Source organism: Esox lucius, chromosome 2 (assembly GCF_011004845.1).
Source record: "Esox lucius isolate fEsoLuc1 chromosome 2, fEsoLuc1.pri, whole genome shotgun sequence".
Lineage (NCBI taxonomy): Eukaryota > Metazoa > Chordata > Actinopteri > Esociformes > Esocidae > Esox > Esox lucius.
The window spans coordinates 22769279-22792879 of NC_047570.1; the positions used below are offsets into that span (position 1 = coordinate 22769279).

General features: G+C 38.9%; 2 protein-coding genes across 4 annotated transcripts in view; both read right to left on the reverse strand.

Annotated features, from left to right (window-relative positions):
- Positions 1 to 11995, reverse strand: part of dennd5a (DENN/MADD domain containing 5A) — a 43356-nt gene extending 31361 nt beyond the window's left edge. For 2 of the 3 annotated variants that reach the window (XM_010878246.5, XM_010878254.5), the window contains exon 1: positions 11242 to 11577. In XM_010878246.5, coding sequence (XP_010876548.2) covers positions 11242 to 11341 — 100 coding nt within the window. In that variant the 5' untranslated portion in view covers positions 11342 to 11577. Of the gene's footprint in view, positions 1 to 11241 lie in introns of all 3 variants that reach the window. The other variant, XM_029124367.2, reaches the window with a different exon arrangement.
- A 2468-nt stretch (positions 11996 to 14463) lies between these two features.
- tmem41b (transmembrane protein 41B) lies at positions 14464 to 22758 on the reverse strand. The gene is made up of 7 exons (XM_010878268.5): positions 22441 to 22758; positions 19517 to 19634; positions 19252 to 19380; positions 18621 to 18714; positions 18399 to 18503; positions 18105 to 18243; positions 14464 to 16486 (listed from the first exon to the last, which is right to left on the reverse strand). Exons 1-7 carry the CDS (start codon positions 22535 to 22537, stop codon positions 16317 to 16319), a joined length of 852 nt encoding a protein of 283 aa, XP_010876570.2. The 5' UTR covers positions 22538 to 22758; the 3' UTR covers positions 14464 to 16316.
- Between the last annotated feature and the right edge of the window lie 843 nt (positions 22759 to 23601).

Genomic DNA, 23601 nt, shown 5'->3' on the forward strand with positions numbered 1-23601 from the left:
GAGCCAGCCAATCATGTCAGCCTGGCAAGAGGCCCCCTAATAAATATGCTAATCTAGTTTCACCCTGCATCCCAACACTGTCACATAAAGGACGTTTTTCTCATCAAGTTTGCCATCTATTGGCTTTTGCAGCCATTGATAACTGCCCCCTGATGACAAAGTCATTAAAAAGATGATAATATGTGCATGGCATCCTAAGAGAGTGCAATATTTGCTGCTTAGTTATACTGATTATAAAATAATATATGACATGGCAAAGAATTATGAGTCCTCTGTCCATGAATCTTTGGAACGGAATCAATTCAATTATTACTAATCTGTTACATTAGATATGAAGAATCCTTTCTGGAGATCACAGTGTTGGACTGGATTTACTGTAATCATTTTCAAATTAATGGAGAGTTCAACTGAACAGGCATTTTGCATCAAGTTACATAACTACGAGAAAATGAAAGAAAGCTGATAACTATCTTTTGTCTTTGTGGGAGACCAGAAGGAACTGCTGTGCTCTAAAGAAATCTTCAAGCCACATTAAGAAAGTGGATAGATAACAGGATTTATGTTTCTTCATTAAAGCTCATGATCTGGAGGGGTTAATCATGTTTGGGTCACAGCACTGAGGCTTTCTGGGTCATAAAGTTTATGCTTCAAATCAACGCATATTTTAACCTTAAAACACAATATTCCATACACCAGAGTTGACAGAGTTGTTGTTTTCTACATTTAAATCTCCCCCAAAGACAGTCTAATCAATGTCCCTGACATGGGTGTCCATAGACAAGTGACATACTGCTCATTATAGGAGCAAGAACTCTATTACTGTAACACTGTTGTGGAGCAACTGTTACTGAAAACGGCTGTCTCGTCAGGTACACAAATGCTCCAGTTCTTAAAAAAATACAGTAACTCTATAAAGGACACATTTCTTATAAGTCTCTGGGTCTACCCATAGACCTCTGAAACAGCCTTCAATCATTATGAGGCTGTCTGGAAAGCCCCAACCATCCACAGTTCACCATTAGAGTCAAAACACAAGCTGTGGATAGACCAGCAAGTAACTGACTCATACCGCAAAACTGAAGAATCATGTCATTGGAGTTTCTTAAGAGCTCATAAGCCCTCTGCTCAGCTGGAGTGAAACTGCAAGATCAGTGTATGGGCAAGCCCCTCTTTGTTAAATAACACAGCAGATTGTGAGGAGTGATGATAATGGTTTCACCTCTTAATTGACACATGACACATGCATGTGAGTCCTCCAATCTGCCATAGATAAGAAGAGCTCCTCCACACTGCTAACTTGATCGGCTATGGCTAGTGCCAACAGGGCCCTAGCAGCCTGATGAGAGTTTCCAGCGCAGGAACCAGGGTCTAGAACCAGGAACTACATTTTACCCCCAAACAGTCCCTGCTTGGGAGGTAGGACTTTCACAGAGTACCACAACTTTTGGGGCTGGCGGTGTTGAACATTTCTGATTAGTAGTAGTAGATAGTAGTAGAGTTTACTTGGACAGGTTTACAACCACCATTTTTAAATGTCTGCAGCCGACCTAAGCATATTAAAGGAGTTCATTGTGCTTACAAAGAGAATAACCTTTTATGGAGAAGAAACCGAACGACAAATGACAAGTCCCGGCCTTATTGTGTTTATGCTGAGGACCAAATATAGTGGGAATTGGAAATGGCAATTCGTAATAATAAGGTGTTCGCGAAAATACCCTGCACGTTAAATGATAAATACTTTTTTGTGGCAATTTTTTGTGGCAAATCGTGAAATTCGCCTTGCGCGACTGACCAGACATCATCATGTAGGCTATTGTCAGAAATCTTTTTTTCTTTCTTCACCAGCAGGCATAAAGTAGCTAAATCTTTCTAGTAAACACGTAAGTGAAACTGTGACCAGGCATTAGTAACACAAATAAAGTGGAAATAAAACATTACTAAACAAACTAGTAAGGCGGCCGATAATAGAGAACAGTGGCCGATAATAGGGGCTCATATTTTTTAGCCATGTCGCTAACCAACTAGCTGAAAATAGTAATATTTCCACAGAAATGTCAGAAATGATAATTAATGACATGCTAGTTAACATTTGCATGTCTCTAATAATCACTAAACATTGAAAACTTGATTAAATGACAATAAGATATTTTTCTAAATTGCTGTTGGCTATGCCAACTGTGCTTGTTTATTATTAATTTATTCTGGTGTGTTTGTGTTATTTTTCTTCTTAGGAAAGTGGAAAAGAGACACTACCTTGGCGCGCTGAGGGACGTGGATGGGGGCCATTCGCGATGGGGGCGGTGCCTCAATTAATTTCAATGAAAGGAAGCGTGGCGAGCGAGCGGCTTATGGGGCGAAGCGTGGGATCAGTGAGAGGTGAAGAAAAAGTTACGATTTTCCAACTTTATGCAAATCACCCGCGCCTATCGCTGGTGACTGACCAATCACGGCATTTTGCATAGGTGCTTGTGAAATGCTCTCCGTACAATTAAAATAACTTTTGCGGTCCTTTTTAAAAAGATGGACTCTAGACTCAGCCCATACACATTTTGGATTAGGATTACCTGAGCTGTAAGATTGCACGCTATTTGCCTACAGGGACAAAACAAAATAAAATGCAGTGTGGAGACAGGTGGCTGATAGCTGGTGCTTCTGGTGTCAATATTATATACCTTAGCTGACTGTTGGCTACCTAATAGCTGGTTTGCTAGCTGGCATTGCAGGTTGTAAGAATTACATCAATGAGGCATATGAATTGAGTAGAGATATATAAAATGTAAAAGTGTATTAAAATAAGTTTCTATTCCAATTTTAACCATTGCAATAATCTGACGTTCCTTCATACAAATGTGCTATTCTCAAACCTTAATACACAGCTTACCTGCTGTTATGATGCTAGTTCGCCCAAAGACACACCCACAAGTATGCTACAGGCAAAGCACTCTGAGCGATGTTAGCGTTGGCTATGCGAAACTTCGGGAATAGTGTGAATGCTCCGTCAAGCGGAAGAAACCGTGTTATGTACCCTGTACAGTTAAGTATATACTTGCTTGATCTTCTTGCTATATTTTTTTTATTCTTACTGCATAGTTGAAGTTTGCTATGCCACCATTCATAAGCATGTATCTATAATATTCAATAATAATTCTACCAATTGCATGCTAGTTTACACTTATGTCACTGCCATATCTAAATGTTCAATAATACTACCCAGATTGCTGTTAGTTTACAGTACTCTTTGTATTTTGCACCTACATTTTTGCAGATAAATAGTTGTGGAACCAAATACGTGTGTATAGTGGCTGTGTAAATCTGAAAACAGAAGAACTCCCGCTCACTGCTGAAATATTTATTAAATCACAACAGATAAAGAACAAACATGTAAAACCAGGTTTACTGTAGAGGCCGAGGGCCTAGTCGCACAGAGAGGTCTAATGATGTACTGCAGACCCATCTGTACGTGTGTCTAGCCCATTGGCCTCTACAGTGGATGGCAGTATCCTGTCAGGCTGGTTTAATGCAGTGACACCCCATTTTTCTATGTACTCATCACCATTCATTTCGCAGAGGTTACGCAGAACACAACATGCTATCACCAAGGATTTGACCCTGCGTATCTTGCAGTCATTTCATTTTAACAATCACCTCGATCTGCCCTTCAGTCTGCCAAAAGCGTTCTCAAGGTTTGCAGAAATTGTGTACAGTGACACACCGTAGTAATGCCGACTCCAAATGAGAAATTCTCCTGTACTCTGAGTTGGTCCCAGGTTTCCACAGTGCAATTGCGATCCTTTTTTTGAATGGTTTTACAACAGCATTCCATTGGTCTATTGTGTACCCAAACCCATAATATCTGACCTTAATCAAATGTCAAAACCAACTACATGTCAGCTAGACCCTCTACCTACCACCCTGGTAAAAGCCTGCTTACCCACTCCTCTCCTCCCTTATAACTACCATTATACATTCTTCTCTCACCTCTGGCACTGTTCCTTGACCTCTAAAATCTGCTGCCAATAACTCCTATACTTAAGAAACCTGGTGCAGACCCCAACAATTTCAATAACCTCTGTCCTATTTCTAACCTGCCTTTTTTAAATCTAAAATCCTTGAAAAAACCGTTGCATCTGAGGTTCATGCACCCTTGTCTGACAATAACCTCTATGAAGAATTCCAATCTGGCTTCCGCCCCTGCCATAGCACTGAAACAGCACTGGTAAAAATCACTAATGATCTTCTCATGGCAGCTGACTCTGGACTATTAACCATTCTCATCCTCCTTGACAGACTAGTCTCTATTGGTATAACACCTTTGGAGTGGTTTAAATCCTCTCTGGCCGCACTCAACTCATCCAACTCAGTACTTTCAAATCACATTCATCTCCTGTTACTACCGGTGTTCCCCAGGGCTCTGTCCTGGGGCCCCTTCTGTTCATCATCTATCTACTTTCTCTTGTTCATATCTTTCCTAAATTCAATATCCATTTCCACTGCTATGCCGATGACACCCAGCTATACCTGCCAACAACCTCCTTCCCTCTGTAAGAGCATTGAAGATGGGTCGTGGCTGGATCTTCTAGCATGACAATGACCCGAAACACACAGCCAGGGCAACTAAGGAGTGGCTCCGTAAGAAGCATCTCAAGGTCCTGGAGTGGCCTAGCCAGTCTCCAGACCTGAACCCAATAGAACATCTTTGGAGGGAGCTGAAAGTAAGTGTAAGTGGGAAAACCTGCAAAATCGGCAGTGTATCAAATACTTGTTCTCCCCACTGTATCGGAAACACACACAAAAAGGTGCCAATAATAAGTCGATGTAGTTTACAATAACATTATTCCCAATTGTGATTTACTTAAACGTATACAGCCCTGTTTGCCTCTGTCCCAACGTTTTAACAATACTGTGAAAGTATATTGGGAAATGAGGAGAACAAATTGCTGTAGTTTTGAAAGTGGAATTTTGTCCCATTCTTGCTTGATATAGGATTTCAGCTGCTCAACAGTTTGGGGTCTCCTTTGTTGTATTTTTCATTTCATAATGCAAAAAATATTTTCAATGAGTGACAGCTCTGGATTGCAGGCAGACCAGTTAAGCACCCAGATTCCATGCTGGAGCCATGTTTTTGTAATATGCGCAAAATGTGATTTGGCATTGTCTTGCTGAAATAAGCAAGGCCTTCCCTGAAAAAGATGTCATCGGGATGGCAGGATATGTTGCTCCAAAAGCTGTATATATACCGATCAGCCATAACATTATGACCACTGGCAGGTAAAGTGAATAACACTGATAATCTCGTTATCATGGCACCTGTCAGTGGGTGGGATATATTAAGCAGCAAGTGAACATTCTGTCCTCAAAGTTGTGTTAGAAGCAGGAAAAACAGGCAAGGATCTGAGCAACTTTAACAAGGGCCAAATTGTGATGGCTAGACGACTGGGTTAGAGAATCTCCAAAACTGCAGCCCTTGTGTGGTGTTCCTGGACTGCAGTGGTCAGTACCTATCAAAAGTGGTCCAAGAAAAAAAAAGGGGTGAACTGACGACAGGGTCATTGGCGGCAGCCAAGGCTCATTGATGCACGTGGGGAGCGAAAGCTGGCCCATGTAGTCCGATCCAACAGACAAGCTACTGTAGCTCATATTGCTGAAAATCTTAATGCTGGTACTGATAGAAAGGTGGCAGAACACATGCTGCATCGCAGTTTGTTGCGTATGGGGCTGCATAGCCACAAATCAGTCAGGGTGCCCATGCTGACCCTGTCCACTGCTGAAAGCGCCTACAATGGGCATCAGAACTGGACCACGAAGCAATTGAAGAAGGTGGCCTGGTCTGATGAATCACGTTTCCTTTTACATCACGTGGATGGCTGAGTGTGTTTGTTTCGCTTACCTGGAGAATAAATGGCACTAGGATGCACTATGGGAAGAAGGCAACCCAGCGGAGGCAGTGGGATGCTTTGGGCAATGTCCTGCTGGGAAACCTTGGGTCCTGCTTTTCATGTGGATGTTACTTTGACATGAACCTACCCATCTGAGTTGATGACAAGCCGGATGGTCCCTCTTTAGCCTGGAGGATGTGGCGTCCATGATTCCCAAAAATAATTTACAATTTTGATTCATCAGAGCACAGGATAGTTTTCCACTTCGCCTCAGTCCATCTTAAATGAGCTCGGAGCCAGTGAAGGTGGCGGCGTTTCTGGATCTTGTTTATATATGCTTTCTTCTGTGCATGGTAGTGTTTTCATAGACAATTGTTTTCGTAAGTGTTCCAGCCATCCAATATTTGTTTTCGGCCTGCTCCCTTGCGTACAGAAATGTTGCTAGATTCTCTGAATCTTTTAATGATATTATGTACCGCAGATGATGAGATCCCCAAATGCTTTGCAATTTTACGTTGAAAAATGTTATTCTTAAAATGTTTGCCTGTGCAGTCTTTCACAGTGGTCAACCCCTCCCCATAACTTCTAAAAGACCCATCCTCCCTGGGATGCTCTTTTCATACCCAATCATGTTACTGACCATTTGCTAATTAATGAGATGTTCCACCAGGCTTTTCTTAGCATTGCACAACTTTTCTAGTCGTTTGTTCCCCCTGTCCCAGCTTTTTTGAAATGTGTTGCTGGCATCGAATTCAAATTGACATTTATTTTAAGAAACTAAAACATTCCTAGTTTCAACATTTAATATGTTGTCTCTGTACGATTTTCTATTAAATATAGGGTTTAAATGACTTGCACACCATTGCATTCCATTTTTATTTCTATTTTACACAGCATCCCAACTTTTTTGGAAACAGGGTTGTATAACCAGCAGAAGAGATTTTCTCTTCAATGAGCATTACTTAACACTTCCACATACAAAGCCAGATTGCATTTGCAACCAATAGTCTGTCTGTGGCAATATTGTCTTTACATTTAATTTTTAAATCGTATTAACCCCAAAATGTTTTAAGAGACGTTTTTACTTTCCTGTAGAGGGAGAAAAGACATATTAACCCTCCTTATCCTCTCACTCACTAACTAGTTACCAACACTAACTCACCACACATCAGAGATTTAAGAAGGCTAACAACAAACAGTCCGTTGTGTAAAGATGGAGGAGATTAGCACATGCACTTATAGGAATTAAAAAATGGCCAAGATCACTGCTCTTACTGCTCATGATGACAAAAGAAACATTCACATAGCTTAAATGATTGATTGTGAGTCATATCCCTCTCCAATCAAGCTTTTCACACCATTTGAATTAGTAGACACTTTCATTCTAGCCAGCTTAAAATTTATTTGTGCTTTGTTGTTTTGAATACATGCTTCCCAATTGTAGCTGTGTGCATTTATTATGACGACATGTTATGTTCTTTTCTGTTTCTGTGTTCCTCACCTTTCGTCTGGCAACTCGAAGTCAAGTAATTGCTAGTGATGGGTCGTTGGCGAACGAACAGTTCTTTTTAAACAGATCTTTTTGGTAAACGTTGGGAACTGATCCGCATTGGTGAAAGGAGACGATAATTTGGCTCCCTAATTTCCTTAATTTTTATTTTTAAACAATAATCATCGGCAATTGGAAAGGTTTGCTTAACCTGGCAACACTGAGCTGAGGTTCACAATGGTATCAACATCAACGATAGCGAATCTTAATCGAAATTATCCAACACAAACAAATATAAACCTTGTTGCTTAAACTTTCATAAAGTTTACTAAATAATTTAATAAAGAAACGGATGAAACCCAATGGTTCAAAATAATGGTCACTTACAGAAATTAGGAGAATCAAGAACATGCAGGAGAGGGAGTGCAGTGATGTAGTAACCACTAACATATCATTATGGAAAACGTGCACATGCTATCAGAAAGGAACGAAGTGGGTAGCTAACTTGTAGCTAAGGATTAAAAAGATTAGTTAATTTTGTGGTATTTGTCTACTCAAATTTTTATTTGGTATTTTAAAAATGCTGAGCATCTGATTTTCTTGCCAGCGGATATTGTATTGTTATACTGCTCAAACCAAGACCTTTTCTCTCTTCACCTGAAAATCTCGGGGCACTAATGCACTACATCCGAAGGTAGCGACTAAAAAGAGCAATTTTTGTTTACACAACAAAATAATCTAACAGCTCAAGTATTCTTAGATATCTTTCAGAAAATATATTTAAGTGTGAACGGGCCTTTAGATATACTAGAGCAGATGAGCCATGATAGTAGTCTGAATAGCCTCATTCTTTTAAGATAAACAACAGGGAAGTACTGTTACTCACTGACTGATTTCTGTAAAATATCCTTCAATTTTTCAGTTGAAAGGAAGGAAATGTGATTGCAGCAAAGATTCAAAATAAACTAGTACAGTTAATATTTACTTGAACCGGATGTTTTAAGTACATTTTCACACTTTTGGGAGTGTGTGTGATGCTTTCAACCCTCCTACAAGAGACTGTTGATGAAAAGTGAAAACTCATATTCAGTGAAATTAGAACCAATTAAGGGTGCCGCTATAAGAAAATCAGTGAGTTTTGAAAGTTTTCTGTAGAAGGCTTAATGAGTACCTGTTGGTAAAATCTTGAGTCAAGGCACAGGACAGGACATTTGTTAGTTTTTGTAAGGCTGCATTTTTTTGGGGCATGGAAGTCACTGAATGGTTTGATTAGTATGGAAACAAGGTCAGTCTAATGCTATGGCCTTCACAGATCTCAAACCAACTGAAAACCTATGGGAGATTTTGGACCGACGTGTCAGACAGCGCTCTCCATCACCATCATCAAAACAACAAATGAGGGAATAACTTTTGGAAAAACCGTGTTCCATGCCTCCATTAGAGTTCCAGATATTCGTAAAATCAATGCCAAGGCACATTGAAGTTGTTCTGGTAGCTCGTGGTGGCCCAGCACCTTACTGAGACACACAATGTTTGTTTGTCTTCCTTTAATTTGTCATCCATCTGTATCTTTATTCAGTTATCCAAAGAAAAGGATTTGCATTCACCTCAATACACAACTATTCATTTCCAACTTGTACATACATTACACTTGATACTTGTACATTTTCTGCCTCCCCTATTTGCCTTCATTGCTCATTTAGAATTGCCATTTGCACTGTATTTGCCCTCAATGCACATCTATACATTACACTTGTAACATACACTATACCTAATATTTGTAAATTTACTGCCCTCTTCTATTTGCACTTCTGGTTAGATGCTAACTGCATTTCGTTGGACGGTACTCGTACTGTTCAATTACAATAAAGTTGAATCTAATCTAATCTAAAAGAGGGGTCAAGCAGAAATGTATTGCATTTTTAGAGAGCAATGACATACATGCAAAACTAGTTAAAGTCCCGTGTGCAGCAACTGTTTCTTTCCTGACAACTTCACACATGTTTTGCCAGATTTTAAAATTTTAAGATACTTTATGACCTCCTGAAAACAAACGACAAGGAAATTAACTTAAACAACTAGCAAGGCTTGCTTCTATGGTTCTTCTAGGATACTTAAACCATGATGGTATAGTCTGAAGAAAGGAATTCAGGGAATCATGTACCATGGTTTAAGCCTTGAAGTATTTAGGTACAAGCATGGTTTTTAATCCATTATACTAAGGACGTCATGCAAATGTTGAACTTCGACACGATACCGAAATTAATCAACAAATTAATCGAGATTTTTTTTATTAACAATTACCAATAAAGTGTAATTTACTTATTTAAGGAACATTGCTCAGTGGTCCAAAAAAAAAATCTGATCAAGCAGAATGTTTTCAGATTTTATAACAATAAATAGCAATTTAATTATAACTTAATACAATCAATAACAACAGTGCACGACTAGTAGTCTGGGCCTGTTTAAGCATATTCCCTCAAGCCTTTCAGGTTTTATGGTAGTTCTCACCATGTCACAAACTATAAATCCCTCTTAGATATCAACAATTGTCTGGACATTATAAAAGTTGCGGTTAGCTGCCTTTTCTGGATAGGCCATGGGTATTATGGTAACCAGTTATTACGCCATGGGTATTGCGATAATTCACTCTAGCAGTGTCTGAAAAGTGTAATAGCTGTAAAACACTTGCTGCCTCTCTCACCTAACACAATGAGTTTTAAGATGGAAGCAAAGAATTGAAAACTTAATGAATCGAGGACATTCTACTGAAATGTTTCCCTTGTTTGCTCTATTGCCCATCTCCTTTCCAACACATTAGGGGGGAAAAGCGAATGATCCGCCCCTCTGACTCCAATTCACTTTCAACAAGAGGCAAGGAGCGGAGAAAACAAATACAGAGGAAGCAAGCATTTGTTGGCTGGTTTTCAGACTCTCTCCCTCTTTCTAATCAAACAATCGAACACTGATAAGAGTCAAATGATTATGTTAATTATACTGTTATTATAGTCTGTGTTTAAGAAATAAATAGGAATATAGAAATGCCATTATTCAGGGATATTTTGCATGCCAATAAATTATAGAAAATGTGGCTAACACACAAAAAAGACGTGGCTACATGATATCAATGTTTCATGTGGCATTTTGAAAATGTTGTATTGTTTCTTGTTGGAGTTATGGTGTCATTGTGCCAATCAATGGCTCCATTTCTGCAGTGACATGTTAAACTACAAGAAAATCTGTTTAATTCATGGAAGTGCCATTGTTTATCTGCTCGATTATACTTGTAATTACCCTTAAGAAAATTCAATACATAAAGAAAACATTGGTTATTAAATGTTTTGAAGAAATAGAGTAGGCCAATGTCTTATAGTGAAGTCTGAAAAAGACAATCAAGGTCAAAGATTTGTGTGTACAATTATATCTGCATGTGCTTTGACCGCCTGATTGACTGAGGAAAGGGTTTAACCATGTACAATTTATTGTTTTAGATTGCAGCTATGCAATGGAACACGAAAGGCCTATTCTCTTACTCACTCAAACATCTCAAGCCAACAACACTGAAATCATCCGCTCTAAACGACTAGGAGTTTATCATAATCGACAGTAATTGTCGGGGAAACCACAAAACAAACAAAAAATTGTCAGGAAGAAAACACATACTTAATGATAAATTAAATGCATTTGACAACACTGCGTCGTCCTGTTTACTGATGCAGGCTACACAGTAATTGTCTAAGCTCATAGCTAAGTTGTTTTTGCATTTTATGTTTAAAAGTGAATATAACATGGTGCTCTACTAAATGTTGAAAACACTTATATACATTATAACCATGCAGAATGCTTATTGGTACCCCAACCCTTGCCGACACTTACCGGACAGTTCGTCTGGTTCTAGCCCGCTTTCAGTGTCGAGTCCGCAGATAACAAAATAATCTGCGAATCGACAAGAATTCGAGCTGAAGCCGGTGGTCATTTTGAGACTGGTCCGATTTTACCCTTTTCGTCGCCCTTTTCAGTTGGGTACATATTCAAGGATTCCGTAATGATTTCGCGCAAACATATTGGATCTATTGCAAAGCCTAAAAATCAGAATAGAATGAACGCCGAAGTGCATTCTGGGTCTTCTAGTACAGCTGTTTTCATCGGCCTCATCGTCTCAACCAGAGGCTGTGTGGACACGCCTGGCCTGCAAACCGATGACGTATGTCATGCATGTAGAGTCGAGTTAAACAACTCAGTAGACCTGTGCGAGTCACTGTTTGAATGTGTATTGCTTTATAAATAGTACTCGATTTATCGTATTTGTTATTTGGGGATTAAGGATTTAAAACCACAATTCGCATTCAGGGACCAGACTAAGTATAGTTTAGTAGTAGCACAATACTGAGTTACATCTTAAAGATGCGCTGCATAAAATAATGCCTCTGACTTTTAAAAGAGTACACTTAAAACAATGACACGACTTGTCTCCTCTTACCGAACGGAAATCGTACGGTGTCTAAAGCGAGTATGAGGAAACAAGCAAATGCAAGACGGATAGGAAAGAATGAAACAATTCAAGTATGAACTGCAGATTATGGTTATTTTATGCTTGTAATAGTTAAAATCTTAAATTTGATTTCAGTCCCATGACCCTGGCAGAACTGTAGAAGGCTCCTCCCAAGCGGTGGTGACGTGACCGGTCAATGAAGGCGTGGATGACTCGATTTACCACTCAGCGACTCGACTCTCAGATTTTGCGACATACGTCATCGTCTTACATGCCAGGCATGTCCGCATACCGTCTCAACCATAGCTCAACCATTACCCATAGCATTTCCACTGCGTACAGGGAACACACTGAGCATGTGCAAACGCCTTACAGATTACGTTATGCACTTTAAACCTCAGTGATTTAATTAACCCTTAAAGAACAGTATAGCTTAATGACGTTGCCATGACCAGATCGCTCCCAGTCACAAAAAGTGAGTAACACTCACTTCGACTAATATGAAAATGGAAACCCGTCAGACACATTCATTGACATCACTCACAGAAGAGGATCTCCACACACTCAGAATCAATGCAGTTTTCATTATATTGGAGTATTCGGTCAACCGAACGACATCAGAACATTTCTATTACTATGTGAATTCTTGGTTGTCTCAATCACCTCAGCAACTGACTTGTGCTCGACAGTTTATTCATTGAGCTAAAAATATTTGACATTCGAAAAGCAAAAAAAATAACTATTCAAACTTTTTGGTTTCAGATAACTGTCAACGTAGGAATAAATGATAAATGTCTATACAGTGGGGAGAACAAGTATTTAAATACACTGACGATTTTGCAGGTTTCCCCACTTACAAAGCATGTAGAAGTCTGTAATTTCTATCATAAGCACTCTTCAACTGTGAGTGATGGAATCTAAAACAAAAATCCAGAAAATCACATTGTATGATTAAGTAATTAATTAGCATTTTATTGCATGACATAAGTATTTGATACATCAGAAAAGCAGAACTTAATATTTGGTACAGAAACCTTTGTTTGCAATTACAGAGATCATACGTTTCCTGTAGTTCTTGACCAGGTTTCCACACACTGCAGCAGGCATTTTGGCCTACTCCTCCATACAGACCTTGCTGGGCAATACGGACTTTCAGCTCCCTCCAAAGATTTTCTATTGGGTTCAGGTCTGGAGACTGGCTAGGCCACTCCACGACCTTGAGATGCTTCTTACGGAGCCACTCCTTAGTTGCCCTGGCATGCTGGAAGACCCAGGCACGACCCATCTTCAATGCTCTTACTGAGGGAAGGAGGTTGTGGCCAAGATCTCACAATACATGGCCCCATCCATCCTCCCCTCAATACGGTGCAGTCGTCCTGTCCCCTTTGCAGAAAAGCATCCCCAAAGAATGATGTTTCCACCTCCATGCTTCCCAGTTGGGATGGTGTTCTTGGGGTTGTACTCATCCTTCTTCTTCCTCCAAACACAGCAAGTGGAGTTTAGACCAAAAAGCTCTATTTTTGTCTCATCAGACCACATGACCTTCTCCCATTCCTCCTCTGGATCATCCAGATGTTCATTGGCAAACTTCAGACGGGCCTGGACATGCGCTGGCTTGAGCAGGGGGACCTTGCGTGTGCTGCAGGATTTGAATCCATGACGGCGTAGTGTGTTACTAATGGTTTTCTTTGAGACTGTGGTCCCAGCTCTCTTCAGATCATTGACCAGGTCCTGCCGTGTAGTTCTGGGCTGATCCCTCACCTTCCTCATGATCATTGATGCCCCACGAGGTGAGATCTTGCATGGAGCCCCAGACCGAGGGAGATAGACTATCATCTTGAACATCTTCCATTTTCTAATAATTGCGCTAGCAGTTGCTGCCTTCTCACCAAGCTGCTTGCCTATTGTCCTGTAGCCCATCCCAGCCTTGTGCAGGTTTATCCCTGATGTCCTTACACAGCTCTCTGGTCTTGGCCATTGTGGAGATGTTGGAGTCTGTTTGATTGAGTGTGTGGACAGGTGTCTTTTATACAGGTAACAAGTTCAAACAGGTGCAGTTAATACAGGTAATGAGTGGAGAATAGGAGGTCTTCTTTAAGAAAAACTAACAGGTCTATGAGAGACGGAATTCTTACTGGTTGGTAGGTGATCAAATACTTATGTCACGCAATAAAATGCTAATTATTTAAAAATCATACAATGTGATTTTCTGGATTTTTGTTTTAGATTCCATCTCTCACATTTGAAGTGTACCTATAATAAAAATGTAGGAAAACCGGCTAAATCGGAAGTGTATCAAATACTTCTCCCCCCTGTGCTGTGAATGCTTTCTGTCTTAACAGTATATCCCCTATACAATTTGTTAGTTTTAATCGTGACAGGTGACATTTGTGAACGGTGACATGTTAATTTAAATATGATGATTGTTCTGATTAGTACACAAGGAAAAGTGCACTATGTACATTGTGGGTTCGAGAACAAGTGTAACATCATTAAATCCAGAAGTTTATCAACAACTGGAAAAACACTGTAGCATCTACTTTCCATGCAAACATTTTAAATGTTTACAACCAGTTCAGCTTAACCTCATAGGTGAAACCCCAGTATTCAATTTAAACTGTAAACTTTAATAATACAAAAGTAATAAATGCACTGATAGGAACCTGCCTAGACCCTTGAGTCAAAGTACTACACGGTAATAGGTATTTTAAATGAGCACTCAAGGGACAGAGAAAGAATAGTAGGCAGCAAACATTTTAAAATCACAAAAAAAAAATAAACACTGTTGCAATATAAAAAAGTCCCATACTTGATAAATCTAAGCAAATGTAAGGCTTACATGTGCATGTATACAAACAGCTCCACCCTCTGGTAAAATGATGAGTAACACATGCATAAATACAAGTATTCACCTTATTTGCCAATAATTCTAAAGAAAGGGAGCAAGAAATCACATTTTTTATGATTTTATAATAAATAGGTACACAATAAAACAAAATCATGATTTTGCACAACTTATTAATATTGTGAAGACCACAAACACTCCAAATGATCTAAGCCAGCAAATAAATTCTCAGTACTTTCTTGATAAAAATCAACAATGTTGCAAAGTTTGAACTGGTAGTTAAATGTGTGTTACAGTGATTGGTATTAAACTGACAGGGACAATCATTTACACATCATAAAATAACTTCCTTTTATTTTTCATCAAATAAAAGGAAGTAACTACATTGATGAGTTATACTAGGGTTGGCATACAGAAAGTATGGCCATTACATAAAAGATAAGTATGAAGACATGCCTAAAGGCCACACAAATCCATTTTATTAAATACTAACAAAAAAGATATTTTCTATAAATAAATTAAAAAATCCAAATCATCAAATACATTTTAATAAATGTGTATTCTCAGATGTATAAACATGAACAGTGCTTAAGACATCAACTTAGAAGAAACATCCTCAGTAAGACAAGCGTAGATTTACTTCAACCTATTGACACAAAATCTGGGAAAATGAATAACCAAACATAATTTGGCAGTTTTGCAATGGGGCAATGCAGTGTGATTCAATGTATGGAGATACCTACTGCATTTTCCAACTGGTATAGATAGCATGGCATTTGGATTGGTGAGACAAGCGAGCATACATTTGAATGGACAATTCTTGAAAAATTAAAAATTTAAATTAATTGACTGAAAAAGTAGCATTAATTTATCTCAATAAACTGAAAAGGAGATGATTTTCATGTCAAAAGTGCTTACATTTTCAAATCCCTTTTCACAGCACCAATAGATTTGAAATTATAGTATGCAAAACCTTAGGTTTTCCATACTTGATACTTGCCATTTCACACAATTAAATCCAATTACTAGTGATTTATCAGTGATACACCTTGGCAAACCCAGCAAAACCATTAAAAGTTATTTTCTTCATATTCATATGCTTTAGTGTCAGCATTGTTGGCACACAATTTTAGATTGAGTTTGTTAACAATTTCCTCAAATGATAGAAACTTAGACAACATTTCTAACCAATAAAATTATCATTCTCATATACTGTGAAAATAACACTGAACTGCAACTCTGATCAGTATTGCTGTGCAGTCACCTATAGGGGAGTGTAGCTCAAACTTGTGAGAAGCGTTGTGATTAGAAACAATATTCATAGAAGGAAACCTGATGCTTACTGAAATTATTTCCCTCAGTCTTCCATTTACACAATCAATGAATAAAAATGGGTTAACAAAGAGGTCTGTTAGTCCTGTGCCAACACACATTTTGATGTGGCCACCACTTCCACACACATTTTGAGTCAGGAGTGAACTGGCAAACTTTCCACCACAAAACAGCTGGGTGGGACATAGACAAGACTGTTAGTGATAGCGCCATGTAACATCCCTGAGCAAAGGGAAGGGCACGTGGATCAGGCATGATTGGAGTTGCTGAGTTGTCTTGTGCCTACTCCATCTTTTGCTGCAGTTTCTTTTGGAAGATGACAGGCAGAATAGAAAGCATGGCCAGGACACCAAGCACAATTAGAGAGTAAAAGGACACTGCCTCCCCTGCTGTGGTCAGTTTGTACAGTGTTGTACCAGCGTTGATCGCCACAAATGAGGGTGGGGCCACACCTGACAGTCCGGGACAAGGGAGTAAGTTGGTATTTCAAGACACACAACACTAAGCACTCCAGGAAAGTGTCTAATACATGTATTCAATAATACCTTAAAAATTATAAATGGTTTAAGATCATCAACCAACAATATATGCGGTAAAGAAGTCTATGGAACTTGACCAAAACAACAGAAATTACAAGGAAAGTGGCGGCAATATGCTCTGCAAATGTCAAACAACTAAACCCCCTGAACATGTCAGCTCACATTATACATTCAGTTGCAGCCACATATTTGCGTTAACAAGCAGGTGTACCTAAAAGTGGCCACTTAGTGAACAACCTATAATAAATGGAGGTAGATATCTGCCAAAAGGTTAAGCGTACGTATTTTTATGATCGTAAGAAAATACATTTGTAAATTGGAATGAACATAAAAGAAAGTCATATGTAAAACATGAATCGTAAGCGTGAAATTAGATCTGTGAGTGTACAAACACACTTTTGCGACTTCTTACACGTTAAATTCTTACATTACATTTCCATTTATTTGTTGATGAATAATTTTTCTGCATACAAACTTTTGTCAGTAATCTGGCATCTGCAAAGATATGACCCGAACTTAGCTCTTTGAAACTGTAAAGCTAGCAACAATAAGTTAGACTGCTAACATTACGAATCCTGATTTCATGTTCAATAAAAAAAAGCCCATATCTGTTTTTTAAGACTTAGTTATTCAGTATTTTAACAAGACCCACAAAGCAACACTGTTTGAGTATTCGGGACCACAAGTGTGTAGGCCTACACAATACAATTTCTGTAAGTTTAAGTGATTTTTATTACACTTGAAATATATGTACAGATAAAGAACAATAATACACATGGATTAAGTACATGAAAATTAATCTACCTACCAGGTATCCTGGATACCCATTTCCGGTTTCCCTGATGTTCACACTGACTACGCATGTTATATTAGCATTCCTCACTGAATGTTTCGGATACATTTCTTTGGGACAATGAGGTGACACGGCCAAAACTCCAGGTCATGATATTGTACTTTAGAATTGTAAAACTAGATTTGTACAAGCAAAGAATATTAATCTGTCATCATAACAGGGCATTTGAACGTTCACAGATCTAATTTCACACAAGTTTAATCTTTTTTTTACGTATTACTTTTAGTGTTTTATTTTTTATCGTACCAATTTACAAATAGATTTTCTTACGCACGCCTTTTGGCAGATATCAAAACTCCATAGTAGTAGAGCTAAAAATTACTGACAACTACCACTGCTTCCTGAATGCTAGTTATTTCCATGTGTGCAGAGCTTACACAAAGGGGAATAAGCATTTAACAGTCAATAAAACTGAAAATGGTTTCTTCCAAATATTATGCAGCAAAAAATAAAAACATCTGACTTAAACGTATGTAAAAAAACAATACAAATACTCAATCACAGATTTGACAAATAGCTCCTTTGTTTTAGATCAGTGTTCTAACGTGCAGTATTAACGGCAACCTATCCACCACGGTCTGTGTTCCATTGAACTCTTTACCACGTCTATATGCAATGTATATAGACAATATTTTACAATATTTTGTCATGAAAATAATTGATAAATCTTAGCCTTACCTAAGAAAGTACCAAGGAAGAAGACCCCCAAGGGCACATTGATGACAGGTGAGGTAATGTTGATGAACCAGTTGGGTAGAAAGGGAGTGATCCTCAGAAATATTATGTAATTGATGAGATGATCTCTGTGCTTGTCAACCTGCCATTGAAAACAGACCTTTTACAGCAAAGGCTTGGAAGAAGCTGGACCCCTACCAAGATTCCAAAGCTCTTGTGGGTACAATTACATCTGGATGTTTCCACCTTAAAAGCTGCTGGCTTGTACTTAGGTCAACAAATTTCCTAACATCCTACCTTCTGGGACCATTTCTGGACTCTCTCGGTCAGATAGCAGTAGACTACAGGCCGCCCCACTAAATAAGACAACATGTAGCAAAAGGACGCCCCCAGGCCAGAGCACTAGAAAACACATCACACCACAAAGCATCGTGTCAACAGTGTAATTTACAGTGTCAAAGTCCATTTGGTAAATGTTATGGCTACTATTAATCAAGTTTTCCTTGTGTCCCTACTCACCAGGCAGACCAGAAAAAGAGCAAGGGGGAAGGGGTAGAGATAACCAGACAGTATGCTGAGGAAGATCGACCCAGGGATCGCAAAGGTCTGGAGGCTGAGTCACTGACGTCAAGGAACACAGCTCAAGAGTTGAACACAGAACAGAGCGGGCACAAACGGGCACACACCTCTGGATCAGGTCAAAGACATTTTTTTAACATTTAGTTCTACCAATATAAATGGGAAAAGAATTACCGCACTGGCTATTAACAGATAAGAACTAACTGAATTACTTAATGGTGAAAGTCCGCTTTACCCAGAATCCACTTCTCCGTGCATCATCCAGAACATTGCCTTTCCTACATCCTGGATATTTCTTCTGCTTCGGTGGCTGCTTTGTTCAGGAGAAAGCAAAGGGAGATGAAGAATGAGAGAGGAAGACAGAGCAGGAGAAAGCAAGGAAGAGATGATGCAAAAAAGTTGTTCCTTGACAGAGCAACAAAAGCCTGACATGGGCCACTTCATTCTTCTTCTCTACTTAGGCCTACCTACTGGAAAACATAGGGGGTCCTCGCAGGCATGATGAATGTAAAAGACAGAAACAATGCATCCATCAAAAGCATATAACAAACATTTACTAGAAAAAGGATACAAGATGTAGGTGGTAAAGTAGGCAACCAACACTTGGGTGTAGTAGGTGTCCTTATATTTGGAAAGCACAGTGCCTAATGCTTTGGCATCCTCCATATCTTTGGGAATTTTAATAGTTGCCAACTCATCACTGGAAAACAAAATACATGAAAAGCAGGCTTTGAAAAATAAAAAAATAAATTTCACAAATGTTACACATTGTACAAAAGTAACTCTTCATACATGGGGTCAGCTTGAGGAGATGGATTAATTCAAGGAACACTTACTTGTTGAGTTCTGGGAAATTTCTATACACTAGGTACATGACAGAGGCAGCGCAGGTGAAGATGGACAGCAGGATAAGAAGAGAGATGCGAGCTGAACCCCCTCCAACGTATTGGGTCTCTGTGGAAACGAGGAGGAGCTAAGATTTCTAGCACACTCAGTAAGCAAATACAAATCATTTTGCGGAAACTCAGCCAAGGCAGTACACCGCATACAGAAGTCCCATTAACAAAGGATTAAGCATTTTCCACACGGAAAAATAAGTCCATTGCCAATAATTTTGATTTAAATGGACTCATACTAAATGTTTGCAATAATCTGACTCTCACCGCCCTCCAAATAAGATAGAGAAAGAGGTGAGAAAGAGGTGAAAGTTTCCCCAACCAGAGCTCTCATTATCCATTGATAAAATTAATGTGCTGATAAACATTGATATTTCATGTAACTGTCTACAGATATAATAGATTATTCATTTAAAAACTAGTCATAAAGAATTAATCAGAGGCAGACAGAAGAAAACAGAGAACAGAGGAAAGGAGATTATGAAATAAGGTAAATTGCACACTTAGGCTAACCTATGTTGAATTGCCTGAACTACAGGCATCATTTCCTGAATTCTAGAGCACGGAATGGACCAATGTATTAAATGCATGTTCGTATGTTTCATTAGAAAACAGGTTACCTTTTTTTTTTACAAATGTTGGGATTTTCTGCATTTACTAATTTCTTGCCTCAGTTTGCATCACTTGTTGTTCTAGTTCCTGGATAATTTCCCCAGAGTACATGCAGCCTGCCATATACTGGAAACCAATCAGTATATAGATTTGAGGTATGTAGATATAGCGACAATCATTCATACTGAACTGACTCTGTGCTGAGTAACACCTAGGCTAGGCACTGGGCCTATACTTAAATGCATTTCTACATCTCATGCATGCTCACTCTGGGGGCAGTAAACTAAGTAATCAAAGATAGGCTGCAAGAAACGGGAAGTGGCAAAAAAAAAGATGGCCCTTCTCCCACCTCCACTGGCACACCATCAGAAAAACTGCATTTACAGACATGTTTCCAAAAGTCAGGGGTACAAAACCCTAATTAAAAGAATTGATGAAGACATTGTATTGATATCATGTACATTCCTGTGTGATTAAATAGGCCATGTGTCAGCTTTTCACAACTCTTCCGTGGTAAGATACACTTAAGTATTAGAGACGCACAGATAAGAAAATTATTGTCAGACACCGCTAGCCGATATACATGACACAAATTGCCCAATACCAATGTTTTGTCATTTCCGTTCCTGTGTTCCAAGGCATAAAACAAATGTGCATCTGATGATGCTTTTAAATTTATATTAATTCAAACAAAAGTCTATATATTTTTTAATAACAAAAGACTACCAAAACTCTCTTTTTGTTTTTTTATCTATAATAAAATTACATGTGAATATATACAATTATTTGATAAAAGAAATACATATTACTATAAATTACATTATACAACGCCTGAATATAAATGTAACAAAAAAGGTGTTAGACTACGAACCAAACAGCAAGAGAAGATAGAAAATAACAATAAAACAATGAAACAGCTCAAACAAAAACAGGAGAAGAGTGGACAGCTATTCAGACAAAAATACAATGGACTGTAAATAATCTGCAATTTTAAAGCAATCAGCCCATACCGACTTCTGCACTTTTGCCTATAATTGCCCAATACGGACTGCTGAATAAATTGACAGTCACTAGACCACTAACCTGTGGCTGGGTCAGAGAAGATTGAGGATATAGAGTTTCAGCAGAATGAATAAAAAACCATGGAGTGCCACAAGCACTAATCTGGATGACCAGTGTGTTGAATTTAGTAAACCACTTAACTAATCAATTAGATCAGTTGGTCAAGTGTAGAGCCTATTTGGGACAGAATATTCTAAATAATTCTATAAAACAAAACGTTTTAGTTGCAAAATGCTTCTTCAACAGCATCAAACTGAGACAAACAAGGTAACATACCTGAATTTGGTCAGATGCCCCCCCAAGTAGCAGAATGGTCTAAGTCACTGCAGCCAGGAGTCTGAGTCCTATTTGCTGCATAATGACAGTGCCCGGAGTTCCCACTGAGGGTGTTTGAAATCGGGTAAATGTCGCTTTGGATGGACAAGTGGATGTTGGACAGGGTTGCAAGGTCTTCTCATCATCTGCAGACTCCTTGTGGCAAGTCACCTAAATTGTGGTTGTTGACCAAGGAATACACTCTCCTCCAGCACTTAGGTGCCAAATAGTACTTTCTAGTTTGAGCGAGCAGTCTGGTAAGCAGCAAAATGTCTGGGCAAAATGTGCATTGGACAACGTCTCAAACTTCGACTCTCCCAAACCTGCTCTGGGTTTGTTGCAATGAGGCAACTTCATAATGTTGAACTGGACAGCACAGCAAAAAAAATGTCACAAGATGGTCCTCTGTACTGTTCTGTTTGGTTCTGCTGAAGAATGTTTTGCAACTGAAACGTTTTGTTTGGGGGAAAAAAGACACCATGGGTTTCTTAACTGTGATCTAGCCCTATACAAGAACACCATTATATGATTAGCCAAGTACACTCTTCCTGACCCAGATCTAGTGGTTTTAGGCAGGACAGTCCTTTTACCTTACATTCCCGTCCCAGTGCTTCATAACGTGACAAACAATGTAGTCTACATATACTGAACTAAATAAACAACTTTTCAATCCTGACGTGATTGCTGGCCAGGGAGCTGCTAGCTTGCTATGGTTTACTGATTGTCAAAAACTAGCATATCGGCATTGTGCAATAATCTGGTTAACAAGCTGGCTGCATTCCCAAACAAGACGTCTACATCAAAACCGGAACATGAATGTACAGAAGATAGCTAGCAAAAGTAGCTAAAGTAAGCTACCTAGGTCGCCGACGTACCTATAAGTGTTTGTGCCTCGTCAAGTTTTGACTTCGGTTCTTCGTGTACTGACGAAACACTATCTGCCTTTCGTCTATCTCTTCGTTTCTTGGCCATTTCTGTTTGTTAAATAAATATCTATCTACTGTAGCTAGCACGCTAATGTGACAATGACCGAGTCGATTTGATCTATTTGTAGGAGTAACACACGCTAGAACAGACCGCTTCCGTTGCCAACCGTTCACTAGCAAATTCCACGATGACCTTTTACCTTTCACCTTATATTTTGGTTGTTAATAATTTCCCCCACAGCGCCCCAAGATGGTATCCTATATTTCCAAACCATGAATGTTACAAGGTTTAGTGATAGGGATTGAAATGAAGTAGGCAGCACTCCCTGACACCCTTGTAGGCAATGTCTAAGATTAAATTTGGTGCAGGAGCTCAGTGAATGTTGCAATAGCAAGCAAGCAAGTTTATTAATATAGCACAATTCATACATAGAAGCAATTCAATATGCTTTACAAAGAAACATTTTAAATATAAAAATACAATAGCATAGGACAACAGGACAATATCTGAAACCAATAAAATACATTTTTATAGTTTGCAAACCAGGTTATATGATCATGTCTCTTTTAAGTGTGTATGATGTTTATGTAAGGTCTCAAGCCAGAGGGATAGAGAAACAGGAAATTCATTCTTATTTTAGTGGTTTAAAAAAAATTATACAGGAGGGAAATACAGTTAATCCATTATTAATTAATGATGTTGGATAACAGATTATAGTTTGATTTCTGTAGAAATATATGTAGTTCCCTTTCGGTCGATCACTTAGGTGCAACCCTAGTCGAGATGGTTCACCCATGTGTAGGCCGATCTGCAACAAAAAATGTAATATGGCCCAGTAGGTAGGAAGCAGCAGACAGCAGCACATCCCGTGCTATAAGTACCCAGTTTACACCTGCATTCACTGATTTACCACTCTTCACTTGCACTTTTGTGGTTGACATTTGTCACTCTCCATGCCTACTTTTGCTAGCGTTTTTATAGTGAACACAGAGTATTATTTTACCTTTCCCGTTACACTTTGCTTTTGTGTAATTTAATTGTCCCTTTGGGACTCATTCCCCCTCAGGCATTGTTGTGAGGTTGAGTTTGACGGTTTGCAATTGTGTTTA

Bases quoted from the DNA above. Each gene is read 5' to 3' on its own strand.
- tmem41b (XM_010878268.5), bottom strand. From the start codon at position 22,537: ATGGCCAAGAAACGAAGAGATAGACGAAAGGCAGATAGTGTTTCGTCA. The intron at 19,635-22,440 runs GTACGTCGGCGA...TCGTTTCCACAG, and splicing joins CGAGGCACAAACACTTATAG to AGACCCAATACGTTGGAGGG. The intron at 16,487-18,104 runs GTAAGGCTAAGA...CCGGACTGTCAG, and splicing joins CTTCCTTGGTACTTTCTTAG to GTGTGGCCCCACCCTCATTT.